General features: G+C 36.2%; 1 protein-coding gene across 1 annotated transcript; it reads right to left on the bottom strand.

Annotated features, from left to right (window-relative positions):
* Positions 1-266: 266 nt before the first annotated feature.
* LOC114669606 (extracellular calcium-sensing receptor-like) lies at positions 267-13,695 on the bottom strand. The gene is made up of 6 exons (XM_028825788.2): positions 13,501-13,695; positions 12,753-13,044; positions 11,059-11,871; positions 10,751-10,975; positions 9,018-9,141; positions 267-1,295 (listed from the first exon to the last, which is right to left on the bottom strand). The coding sequence occupies exons 2-6, from the start codon at positions 13,008-13,010 to the stop codon at positions 388-390; spliced, it is 2,328 nt and encodes a 775-aa protein (XP_028681621.1). The 5' UTR covers positions 13,011-13,044; positions 13,501-13,695; the 3' UTR covers positions 267-387.
* Between the last annotated feature and the right edge of the window lie 289 nt (positions 13,696-13,984).

Raw genomic sequence — 13,984 nt, 5'->3', positions numbered from 1 at the left:
ATACAGTAAATAAGATACATTTCAGATGTAGAGAAACAGCCCTCTATTTACAGTACATTCCCAGATTAGTTTTGCCAATGTGTTGTGGTTTATTCATTAAAATTCATTGTATCTCGTAGGGAAAAAACTTCTTATTTTATCTTTTGCAAATTAAACATATAGACAGATGCCTATTTCATAATAATGCACAGATGTTGTAAATAATTCTGTTTTATGATTTTTTTATTTCTTTAGTATTTTATAAAATAAAATTATGCATTGTGGCATTGGGTAATGTTATATAAAGAGATTAAAAATGATACAAAGGTGCTAAATTCATTCATTTTTTTAATTAGAGATATCATCATTGCAGTGTGCAGATATTGGGCATCAGCCCATTGTTCATTGTTATTTGACTGGAGTTTTGCTCATCAGATGCTTTTTTGTGTTTTGTTCAGGTTTAAATAATATTATAAAACATTTAGGAGCAAAAATGCAAAACAGTAGGCCAAAACTTGATGCTAAAATGGCAAATATTTCCACTGCCACAGTATATTTCCCAGGTGAGCTAATGTAAGATGGAATAAATGTGATCCAAACTGCACAGAAAATCAACATACTAAAGGTTATAAATTTTGCTTCATTAAAATTATCTGGTAATTTGCGAGCCAGGAAAGCTAAAACAAAGCATATGATGGCAAGAAATCCAATGTAACCCAATACTGCCATAAATGCTAGAGGTGATCCCAAACTACATTCAAAAATGACCTTTTCTTTGAAGGACTTCATGTTTCTGTTTGGAAAAGGTGGGGCTAGTATTAGCCAAAGTGTACATATTAAGATCTGCGGCATTGCAAATACACAAACGCTTAATCTCTGCTGGGTGGGACCAAACCATTTCATAATGTTGCTGCCAGGCAGTGTAGCCCTAAAGGCCATTAAAACCACAATTGTTTTGGCCAAAACACAAGAAATGCAGAGGACAAATGTTATGCCAAATGCGGTATGACGCAACATACATGACCATTCAGACGGCTGGCCTATAAAAGTCAAAGAGCACAGGAAACACAGAGTTAAAGAGATGAGCAATAGGAAACTTAGCTCAGAATTATTAGCTCTGACAACAGGGGTGTCTTTGAAATGGAAAAAAATGACTGCTATTCCTATAGTTAAACATGCTCCAAGCAACGAAAATATTGTTAAGAGCAACCCCATTATCTCGCCAAATGATAAAAATTCAATTTCTTTCAAAATGCACTTGGTTCTCTTTTCATTTGATTTATATTCCAATGGGCAGCTCAGACAATCTAGTGAATCTAAAAAAAAGCAAATAAATTAAGAATTATAAGAATTTTCAATAAATAAATTATGTGTTTATTATAACTTAGACAACAGACAAGGCAGCTGCTAGATATTATTTAGGCCAAATTCTTAATTATATAGCAAAAAATCCATTAAATCAAAATTCTTGCTTATTTATGTGCCCTACAGCACCCAAACTGTACAGTAGGAGGGAAACGGTCTTCACTTGAATTACTTTGGTCTTATATTTTCCTTCTAATTGCTTTATCTTTAAATTGAAATGTGTGGAAACAAAAGTGTTGGCCTTGGTCAGTTCCTATTTCTTCAGTGTTTGATCATCAGAAGTTGGATTGCTTTAAAAATATTTTCAAACCTCTACCCTTTAATTCTATTGAAGTTTGACTGGGAACTTCAGCTTATCCCTGAGCTGAGAGACGACACAACTAACCACTGTACTAGCCAAAAAAAAAAAAGATCATGTCTTAAAAATATCCTTCAATAAGATTACCCAACTTGAAATATTTCAACCATTTCCATAGTCAGTATGAATATGTTCACATTACACACTGCAGGCTATTTAACTCTTTGAGGACTAATTTTTTTTTCCCTATTTGGCTCAAGGCTGAATATTTCTTCCAAAAAACTTAGTTTTCTGAAAAGCACACAAAGCAATGGTTTTACACGTAAACCAACATAAAATATTTATTTATGACAAATGTCATAATGTTTCATGTTTCATGAGCCTCTGCACTATGAGAATTCCCATACCTATTACATAGCATAGCATCCTGCAAGTAATAGTAATGTTAGAAGCAGCCAATGGCGTGCATTTCCACATTAAACTGCGTGTAGTATGTGTTACACTGGTGCCCCTGTTCCAGGTGTCTGTTGCTGCATACTGTGATTGCTGGCTGCAGTCACAGGCAGCTGACTTTGTGCAGCTGGCCAGCGGCAGCGGTTACACTATGCAGTAATATACAGGGTTAACAGTGTAACACATACTACAAGCAGCATACAGCTAGCAAAAAGAGTCAAACTATTATATAACAGTGGGTTTTGTTGAAGTTTACGGCTGATTACCACCCTCTACCCCAGGAAGTCGACTAGTGTTGATATCCGCCTCAACCCTATGTGTCAACGTAAGTTCACACCCATTCTGAAAATGTTAAGCAAATGTAACAGAAAACAAAAGGTTCTGTCCATTTAAAGAAGTAAGAAAAGAGTAAGAATTGTTAGGCAATAAACTTGTAATATGCACACTGTACAGTTTTTTCCACACTACATAAAAATCGCAAGACTGTATCAAAATGTGTTCAAACTGAATTTATTACTCAAGGATCAAGTATTGGCAATATTTATTCAAATAATACAGTAGTACAGCATAGCCTTCTCAAAATCGCTTAGTAGTACTGGTGGATGGACCATCAAATAAGATGTACGCATATACATGCATATACTGTACAAACCTACATACATAGCCATCGCAAACCCAGTCAATCCAATGTAGGGTTGCAGTGTTACAATAACGCAGACAGGAAATAATCCTGATATGACATGAATGTATATATATATATATATATATATATATATATATATATATATATATATATATATATATATATGTGTGTGTGCATGTATTTATGAATGAGGTGCCCTTCAGGAATAAAAAATTAGTTTTTAAATATGTAAATTCATAATACACAGTGAATCATATGCCGTTAAGCCATAAACAGTCAATGAGCTTTGTCTCCCATGAGGCTACACAATAACACTTTCATTATAACACTTTAATAACACAGAAGTTCAAAAGTGCTGTGCAGCACCAGTAAAATTGCAGATGACTTATACATTAATGGAATGTCACTGCCTATGGTTAACAAAAGCAGCTTAATTTTCATTAGGTACTCTTATTGCAATAGAAGTTAGGTAAATTCCTCCAATTACGTTAGGAAAACAGGACGCTGCTACAAACTGCCTTTTTAAATTGACAGAAACATGTTTTATGTTTGTACACCATCACCATATGAAAATTGAATGTAGCACCTCATTCAGTTGCTTAATGACTTCCAGAACAGTGGGCATGATGGAGTGAAGTTTGGTTGAGATATTCCTGACCTATTGGTTAGTTCCCTTAGAAGCGACAATAGGTAGCCAATATAAACTGATGAAAAGCCAAAGAAGTTCTTCAGTGCAGCATTGGCCTACTTTAAAGGGGAATAAAATATAGTCTATACATATTTATCACTTTTGGGTTTTAATGTTTGTCACATCAACACACATTATAGTAACAGCTCAGTGATAGGAAGTATTACATTCATAAGTCATCATTTAGCTGATTTGGCTGCATTTCCCTATTTGATCAAGGGTGTCCCCAAGGTATTACATACAATAGATGCAAATATTGCAAAATCCAAAATACTTTTGGTCCTTGGCAATTTGGATTAGAGATACTCAACCTGTACGCTGGCTGAGATACACTGGTTTAGATATATACTTTGTTTGGGATAAGGATGGATTATAATTGTGTTCAGAAAACTGGAGCTGCACGGTTGCTTCTGAAAGCAGAATATTTCTGCTTCACAAATAACTTAAAAGTTGACTAACTGATTGATTGACTCACTCATCAACAAAACATTATTTAGTTATAAGGCTGAGATGTAACTAGGCCAGTAGGTGTCCACATAAATAGGACATTTTGATATATATAGAGGTAAAAACACATGTACAAAAGAAAAACTAGATATCCCCAAATTTCAAAAGTGATGTAAAAGTTTTGATATAAATTTGGTAATGTTATAGAAAAAAGGAAAAATAGCTGATACATGTTTTTGACCTTTGTCGGTAATAAAGCTGCAATGAGTGGGGTATTCTTAAGCTCCAGGCCTAGGTCCCTTTTTTACTTTAGCTATTCCAGCAGACCTCCGTGACCCTGTGTTCGGATGGATGGACGATTGCTTGAATAAACTGGGAGTGCAGTTATATTCAAATGAACACTGTAAGCAGAGCTAGAGCTGGCGGCAAGTGAAGGTCAAATGTTCTGCACAGGAAGAAGTGATGAGGTGATGAGATGCCTGGAAAATGAGTTGTGAAATGGACAAAGAAAAGTTAGGCAAAACTCAAAGAAGATGTGGTTAGCAAGTGGCCTCCTTGGGTATATGCAGTAGTCCCTGTTCTGCTGGCTTCTTCTTACTCCTCACGATGGCATAACATACATACAAAATTAAGCCGAAATGGATTTCCGTGCATTCTTATATACTGTAAATAAACTTCAAAGAATTTGGTGGGAGAAGGGGTTAGAGAGCTTGGTGGTGAAATAAATGTATTGCAGAGAAGTAACTGTTTCCTTAGAGATCAGGCCATGATGTACTTTTACACTCTGGTTTGCAAAGCAGAAACTTGGAACTGCGGGTATAGTATTTCAATCTACTTCAATCCCTGGGTACTGGGTGCAACACAATCCAGGAGTAAAGTCATACCTTGATCAGTTTAAATGTTTGTGCAGCTCAGTAATGGGGTCTCCCACAGACAAAGTTTCTTAACTTATGCACTTAGTTGATTGAGAAAAAGTACAAAGTGTTGCTTCCCAAAATTCTTTTTGAGTGTAGCATACAAGGAACTCCACCATTTCAATATTTTGAATTTATATACATACATTGGTTTGAATATACATATACAGGTAGTCCCCAGGTTACGAACATTCGACCTACGACATATGAACGGGACTGCAGCTGCGTCCGTCATCTTCAGCCTGCGGACACTGCAAGTGGTGGCTGGACGGAGGCTGGAGGGGGGCGATTTCGCTGCTCGCGCAGTGTAGTGTCCCTCCGGTGGCTCCCAGCGGCAAGCGGTTTCACTGCCCGCCCACCACACACGGCTGCCCCGTTCGTTCTAGGTGCGCGGCTGGTAATGCTGCAAGTGGTGATCCGGTTGTGGCTGAGCAGGACGGCGAGGGTAGCATTGTAGTGTGCCTCGGATGGCTGCGTGTTGAATGGGGGTGGTGGTGTTGAGTACGCTGCAGGCAGCATACTGTAGTGGAGGTGACTGTGAGGTGGGCTGGTGATGAACCGCCCCTCGCTGCCCCCATTCATTCTGAATAGCAAGCCTGCTTGTACTGTTACGCACATAGCAGGAAGTTGTCTCTTGTCAGTACAGGGTGGTCCAGATCTAATTATGCAGATCCAGATCGTCTGGATGACTTTAATTTATGCAGGGACGATTCCAGTTTGGCATGAAGACGATTCTTCATGTAGTCAATTCGCACACTTCTCGATGGTCCGGGATTTTTCGGGTGATTTTCTATGTAATAAACTGAATAAGTTACAGCATAATGAAAATTGCATAATTAGATCTGGACCACCCTATACATCAGACGTGTTGACGACTGGTGCCTTCCTGCTGTGATAGCTGTACAGTGCTGTGCAGAAGAGCTCATCTTAACCTTTTCTCTTCACCCTTCAACAATGTCTCTGAAACACAAATCTGATGCAAGTGCTGGTGATATAGTAAAGAAGAGAAAAACCATCACTATGGAAAATAAAGTAGAAATAATAAAAAGGTCAGAAAGAGGTGAAACTCCATCATTCATTGGCAGAGCACTTGGTTACAGTTGGTCAACAATAGCATTTGTTAAAATAATGTACCTGTTCCGACTTTCATACAAATTCAACTTAAGTACAAACCTACAGTCCCTATCTCGTATGTAACCCAGGGACTGCCTGTATGTCCATTCAGATTTAAATACATTGGCATGCGAATGAATGAGTGCTTATGAGTTAAAAGGTTAATGCTAAACATTAAAGTAGAAGTTAAAAACAATTGTCTCATGTATCCATTGTATGCTATGCTCAGAAAGTATTCTGACAAGTAATACCCTTTACAGTTTTTCACAATGAAGTATTCACAAAGATTATTATAGTTAAAAAAAACTAAAATCAAAACTGCAACTATTAATAAGAAACATTTTCGTAAACTGAAATAGAACAATTAACATAACCAAAATGAAAAACTAAAACTAAACTATTAAAGTAGCTGAAAAGACTTACAGTAATAAAATAATAATTTGCTAAAAATATTTTTAGTTTTCGTAACAACCAGACTTACGCAAGGGCTAACGTGAGCTGCAGGGGGGTTCCAAAATTAACCAAAATATATTAATAACAGGGCGGCACGGTGGCGCAGTGGGTAGCGATGCTGCCTCGCAGTTGGGACACCTGGGGACCTGGGTTCGATTCCCGGGTCCTTCCTGCGTGGAGTTTGCATGTTCTCCCCGTGTCTGCGTGGGTTTCCTCCGGGCGCTCCGGTTTCCTCCCACAGTCCAAAGACATGCACGTTAGGTGGATTGGCGATTCTACATTGGCCCTAGTGTGTGCTTGGTGTGTGGGTGTGTTTGTGTGTGTCCTGCGGTGGGTTGGCACCCTGCCCGGGATTGTTTCCTGCCTTGTGCCCTGTGTTGGCTGGGATTGGCTCCAGCAGACCCCCGTGACCCTGTGTTCGGATTCAGCGGGTTGGAAAATGGATGGATGGATGGATATTAATAACAATTTCATATTTGGTTTTTTGATAAATATTCCTGCCGTTAGTAACCCTTGTAACTTTTAACTCTAAAACAGAAAGTCATCCACCACAAGCCACCTGCATATATTCATCCAATGATTGGCGGCTGGCGACGCAGGGCGGGTGTTCACAGAGCATTTCTGGTGACAGAGTAAGCTGCATATGGGTATGTAAAGGGTGAGAAAAAGAAAGCCATTTACTGTGTGATAACAGTGACAGTTCTTCAGGAGCTGATAGTGACAGCATGATTGATTCTGGCTCAAGTGTTAGTGAAGAATACTAAGGTGATGATTTTGCTTTGAATGTGCTTGGTAGCTTTCGTTCACTGGATCTCCACAGGTCAAGAGAGAAGTATTAGATACAGATAATCCCTTACAGAATTTTAGTCTTTTCATAAATGACGGCATGTTAGCTGTAATTCTGACTGAGCACAAGATGCAGTATGTACACAACAATTAATACAGCAGCACACATTAAGCTAAATTCCAGGCTGCATGAGTCTGAAGTATGTTAAGAAGTATGAAGTATGCCGTATTTCTTTGTGCTTCTTGTATATCAAGAGGTAATTCAAACACATGAAGTCGGAATGTGCTGGTCAACAAAACGGTTACTGTATGTACAGAAAAATCACCAGTAAAATAGAAATATTCCAATAATTTTGAATCCCATATCATTGATCAGCATTCAGAAGGAACCATGCAGCACCAGCTTTACCTCCACAAAAAGGGTTGTCCTTTCAGCAAAAGGGACTCTTATTCCTTCCTGATCTAAATCACCCTTAAATGAAACATTACAAATGAAGCAAACTGTACATGCAGTGAAAATGTAATTCTCCAGCTAGATTCCATGCTCAGAACCATAAACCCCTTCGCTAAATCATACAAACACATTTATGAAATCGTTCAGTCCAATCCCACAGCATCTGTACAAATGTTTTTCAAGGAAAACCCTAGGCAGGATTTACGACAATACAATGCCCCGACATGTCACACTGATGTTGCAGTGATTTTCGTCGGAGAAGATGGCGAAATGCCTGCCAAAAGGGATATTTGCATCTATCCCATAGGCAACTCCTATAAACAGATTTCAACGCTCAGTATGAATTGCGATCCTATGGTTTACCCACTTTTATTCCCTTATGGAGACATTGGCTGGCACAAAGATTTACAACATGTTCCCGATAAAAGAACTGCCAAGAGAATAAGGCTTACTCAATGCCAATTTTACGCGTACAGATTAGAAATGATGAATAAATTTAGTATTTTACACTCCCTGCGGTGGGTTGGCACCCTGCCCAGGATTGGTTCCTGCCTTGTGCCCTGTGTTGGCTGGGATTGGCTCCAGCAGACCCCTGTGACCCTGTGTTCGGATTCAGTGGGTTGGAAAATGGATGGATGGATGGATGGATTTTGCACTCCAGCGGAAACTATTCCAACAGTACGTCGTAGATGCGTATGTTAAACAGACAGCGCGCGTCTCAACTATCTCAGATTACATCAACAAGATCTGCGCGTGGAACTATTAGATGCACTGCAAGCAAACACTGAAAATAACAATGTATGTGTAGGCAAAATGATCATATTACCGTCCACATTTCCAGGAAGTCCAAAATACATGCAATAAAACTATCAGGATGCCATGGCCATAGTACGTAAATTCAGAAAGCCTGATTTATTTATCACTTTCACATGTAGTCCTGCTTGGCCGGAAATTCTACATGCACACTGCGTCTTTCAAGAAGTAATTATTTCTTCTTGAATTCTGAATTCCTTTCTCACCGTTTTCCGTTCCTGTTCTTACACCGCCGTATGCTACAGCGGGCGTCGGCTAGTATTTATATATTTACAAACCAATATTTTTTTTTTCCTGAAGGGCACCTCATATTTGTGTGTGCGTGTGTATGATAATAAATTGTGTAATGTAATAAATCAGTACATATCTATCCTTTTTCTGGCAGCTGCAATAATATAAAACAAAGGAAAAACATAAAATGCACATTTGTAAAATATATTTCAAAATCTTAATATGCTCTCAACATAGTTTGTAATATACCATAGTATGACATTTTTTCAGTCCTTGAAAACTTCTTAGATTTTAGAAAATATTTAATAAATAATAATACTATACCCTGTGCTACTTTTTCAAGCAATTTTATTATTTTATTTTTACTAGCTTGTACTTACTTGTTGAATTACTGATTTCACCATCAGCACATGCTATGCAGTCAAAACAACACAGGGGCTGACCCTTTCTGGCTGCTTTTCGTGTTCCTGGTTGACAGTTTTCACTGCACAAAGATTTAGGAACCTAATTAATAATAATGAAAAAGTAAATGTATCAATTTAAATCTGTTAAAGCAATAAGTCTTGTATCATATAATCCTTTTACAAAATGTTGAGGAACTTCAATAAAACTAACATCATCAGAAGGTACAGTATATAGTAACATTACTGTTATAATTATCAGAAGACACTTTAGTCCATTATGCAATCCCCATCATAAGCAAACTCACCTATGATTTGGTTTGCCATCTATAGGAGTAAAACACACTTTTGACAGTGCTTGTTACACAATGGTGACTAAATGGACAGAGCAGCATTCGGTGTAAAATGAAATCTGAGTAAGTTGGTAGATTGTAGGAAGTTATTGGCAACAAACAGACAAATGCTGGCACCAAGATAAGCAAAATGGGTGCACAAAGGCAAATAATACAGTATAAGAACACTGACAGCTAGAGAAATAATTAGATAATAAATTAGTTTCATGCTGTGAACAATTAACAGAGTCTAATCTCCTACTGCCTAGAGCAAGAAAAAAATGGAGACATAATCTGGGTTTTCAGATTTCAGACAGTTAATTTTTCAATGACGTTTCAGCTAAACTAAGAAACTTAAAACTTAACGACATCAATGAGAAATTATGAAGACAGGTAGCATGATACACTTCTTCAAACAAAAGATAATAAGAACTTAAAGCAATCTATTCAGTCAACATCGACGAGATGAAGTATCTGCACAGAAGGCAATCAAACAGTTGGTATTAACTGACTGGATCGGTTTGCGACGCTTCTCTTCTTTCCACCATCTGTCTTTTAATTATAAGGTGTGCCAGCAATTTTTTTAACAGCACCATCATAATAGTACAATTACATTAAGATTAACAAAAAATGAAGAGCAATATTACCTATATGTACACCAGTCAATACAACTTATACAAAAAAATGACCATTGAACTGAATTGAAATATTTATATCAGGGTAGAACAGCCACATTGTATTGTAAGTCATTCATTCTCAAACAGCTTCAAGTGTTCTAATTATAAAAATGCTTCAGAAGCTAGCATACATGTATTTAGAAGATGTCACGCATCTTAATACAACTTACAGATTTCTGTTTTCCTTTCTGTGGCATTATTCATGAGAAAACTGTAATGTCTAGCAGCATATTATTTGATTGAGATTACTAGATACATTGAGTCAGAATCCTGAAAATGCTGTTTAAGGATTGCGTGTAGATTGCCTGGCTGCTAATACATCAAAAGTTTAAAGTTTCTTATAGAAGTAGGTGAATTGTTCAGAATGAAAATAATAGTGCTTTGTAAACATGATATTACAGATTGGTAATTTATTAAAAATGTTGGTGGTCTTTTGTAAAAAATAAAATAATAGATACATGTATCTTTGCTAGAGTTCTAGCAGCAACACTGGTTGGGGGTTGCAGTAGTACAGTGCGCTGCCACACCCACCATATGACGAAACAGCTTGGGACACGTAAGATAACAAATACCAACTTAATTTAAATATTAAATAAAATTATTATATACTGTTCAGTACAATTATACGCAGACATGCAATTCTGTACATTTTCCTATGTAATATAAAACATATGAATACATTTATTGTAGATGCATTTCTTACCTTATTTTGATTTCCTGCATAGATAATGTTGACATTATTCATTATGAACTGCTGTCCTTCTAGTAGAGATGCATCATATACACCAATCGTGACAAATTTGATTCCCTCTTCACTTGATTGCCAGTTTACCAATTCATATCTCGCTGCTGGATCTCCATTTGCATCAAAATATATGCTTTCTCCATAGCTGGTTGTAAAATTTACACCTTTGAGGTACTGCACTACCTAAGAGAAAAATTAAATGTAATTACTGCACCTTAAAAATGTACTCAAACAATTTTAATATTAAATTGCATAAAACATCTTACCTGCCAAGGTTCAATGTGCGTTCGGTTTGGACATGTACGATTGGCGAATGGCTCTTGGCCTTGCTTGCAATTAAACATATTGTGAAAAGAATAAGCTATTGCATATACTGCTTCATAAACATTCCCAGGAATTCTGAATTCAGAAACATCTGTGTATTCATTTTTTATTTCTCTTAAATTCTCAGATCCAGTGCAGTAATTAGAAAATGTCTGAGAGTTTGAATTTAATGTGCAACTAAAAGTACTTTCCCAAAATTCATTCAAACCAGCATTCTGAGGGTCATTGGATGGACGAACATTTAATAAATATTCTTTCAGTCCAGGAATCACTGCATTTCCTATTGCAAATCCAATGGCACCACCAAGGATTTTATAGATTTCATCTGTTGCAAATATTCTGGCAGAAATCCAACCCTCACTGCCTATCCATTGTAAACCCGTAACATTTTGAAGAAGTAGTTCTTTTAGCAAAACTTCCATGTCCAATAACGATAAAAAAGCTACAATAACCTTTGATGATGATTCTTTTATAACTCGAACAGTTTTAATAAATTTTTCTCTTGGATTACTTCTGTATATGGCCTCAGAATACTCAATGCAAACACCCACTTGTTGTACAGCTTCTATGAAAGTAGCCATTCCCAGGTTACCATAATCATTGTCACTTCTTATTGTGCCAACCCAGGTCCAACCAAAATATTTTATAAGTTGAGCTAGGGCTCTGCTCTGATAATAATCACTTGATATGGTTCGAAAAAATGTGGGGTATTCCTGTTTGTTGCTAAGACATGCACAGGTAGCAACATAACTTATCTGTTAAACAGACAAAACAAAATCAGTTGAATACATTTTAAAAATGCACAAAACAAATGTGAATTAAAACTTACATTAATTATTGAAAGCTAAAAACATTTGTCACTATAAAATAGTAAAATCCGAAAGAAATTGTCATATACATTAGGGAAAATACATGCATTACAGAATTTAACACATCAAAAAAGTCAACAGTTATGATAATTTTGGAGGTATTGTTACATATTATTTTGAAAGAAAAACAATATGATTAAAGAATTTTTCCTTTATAAAAAATTTAGAAGGGCATTGTTATAACTTCTTTGCACACAACAACTGCTAAGTTTATTATTGATTTTATGTTATTAGTGGAATAAAGTGTACATGTGCCACAAGACTTCTTTTCATAGCAGTCACCTACTAAATGTTGTTATACTGCTCTCACCGAAAGCTCCTATAAGGGTCAGGCAGCAAAGTGATTTAAAAAAGTTGATTTTCCCAAATCCTTACCTGTTTTAGGATGAGATAACTTTTCTTTGGGAAACTATTTCTTAAACGTATGTTTAAATGTTTTGTAGAATTTATCATAATAAAAGAAAAAGCTCAAGTGAAAGTATTCATTTCTCTAGTGTCAACATGATGAGAGATTTATCAGAACATTGTGAAATACATTATGTTGCTAAAATGAAAACCAACAACAGTTTGAGATTTTGAGGAAACAATATTACAACAAGTTCCTCAATAAATGGGTTCTTCTACTCTAAAAGTACAGTACAAATTACTTTTTACTATAATTAAATAACCAAAAGTAACAGATTGATTGTGTCATAAGTAACACAAAAGTAATTTGCATTTTGTAGCTCATCTCATTTTTATTTTATAAAAAGCAAAACAGATTTTACCAAAGGTACGTGGAAAGATCGGATAGCTGTTGCCACTCCGATGGTCTGCGATGAGCCAGACAATCCAATAATGGCATGAACAGATGTTTTAGAACAAGACTTTTTGGATGATGTTTCACTTTCTGGCCCATTCATTAGAGCCATGGCAGCACTTATTGCTAAGTGTATTGAACTACATGCATCATAAATCTTATATCCCAGAATTATACCAGGAAGTAAATCAGTTCTGTTGTTTATTTCTTCGATAGCAAAAATCATTGTTTCAGCAAACTGAAATTCTCTTAGGTTTAAGCTGTAAAACAAAATGACAGATTAAACAGTGACCTGGTGAAACATGTGTGCTTGACTTCTGCCCCACTCCCTCTATTTATCTGAACTTTTTTTATTATTTGTCATTCCTACAATAAACATGTAATCCATCTGGTCATGCCAAAATAGAATTAAAAAATGCATTCTTTTAAAAAACTTTAACTGAAATATACCAATACACAAATAGCAACAGAATGTATAAATACATTTATAAATACATTTCCTTTATAAATTGTAAAGTGCAACATGAATTAAATTTGTGTAATGCTTATTAGATCATAGCTACAGTATATATGCCTATTTTTTAAGATGTAAGCAACAGTAGCATACAGGCTGGTATTATTATAGTAGACTTTATTTCTAAACTTTGCAGGCATTAAAACTACCTGCTTAGTATTCCTGAAAAACTCCATGTATCCATTTTTTGCTTTTTACTTACCCTTTACATAAAGGGGGTTCAGGCTTGGTTTGAAATGCATTTCTTGTATTCTGCAGACCATGAAATAGAAATATAGCCCCAATTATAATATCACCATCCTTTGAGAAGAAAGGTAAATGAGAGCTCCCCTGTAACCTGCACAAAGGCTCTTCTGCAGTGGTTAGATAAGCAAATAGTGTCACTACCAGAAGCAGCATCTCAAAATATTTTTTTTAGTTATAAACAACATGACTACCCATGTTTATATACTACCTTGTGAGTCATAGACACTTAGTGGGAAGGTGAATAACAACTTTTGTTTCCGCATTATGTGTTTATTCTCAAGAGCCATTTTATTGGTTTAATATGCCTGAGGTGAAGTATAATGTAAATTGTAATCAACAAGATATAATGGAAGTTTGCTGTTTTAAAGTGATTGTAATTGTTTTTTTTATTTGGTGAGGAAAGCCAAGCTATATCTTTATGATCATGTTTGGCACATGAG

Source organism: Erpetoichthys calabaricus, chromosome 2 (genome assembly GCF_900747795.2).
Source record: "Erpetoichthys calabaricus chromosome 2, fErpCal1.3, whole genome shotgun sequence".
In the NCBI taxonomy this organism is placed as follows: domain Eukaryota; kingdom Metazoa; phylum Chordata; class Cladistia; order Polypteriformes; family Polypteridae; genus Erpetoichthys; species Erpetoichthys calabaricus.
The sequence above is the reverse complement of the archived record's forward strand: the minus strand, read 5'-3'. Positions and strand labels throughout refer to the sequence as shown.

What these genes read in the sequence shown, in the direction of transcription:
- LOC114669606 (XM_028825788.2), bottom strand. Translation starts at nt 13,010, where the DNA reads ATGATTTTTGCTATCGAAGAAATAAACAACAGAACTGATTTACTTCCT. An exon ending in ATGCAGGAAATCAAAATAAG is followed by an intron (nt 9,142 to 10,750) that starts GTAAGAAATGCA and finishes ATTATTAATTAG; the next exon opens with GTTCCTAAATCTTTGTGCAG. An exon ending in TGAAATCAGTAATTCAACAA is followed by an intron (nt 1,296 to 9,017) that starts GTAAGTACAAGC and finishes GCTTTTTTTTAG; the next exon opens with ATTCACTAGATTGTCTGAGC.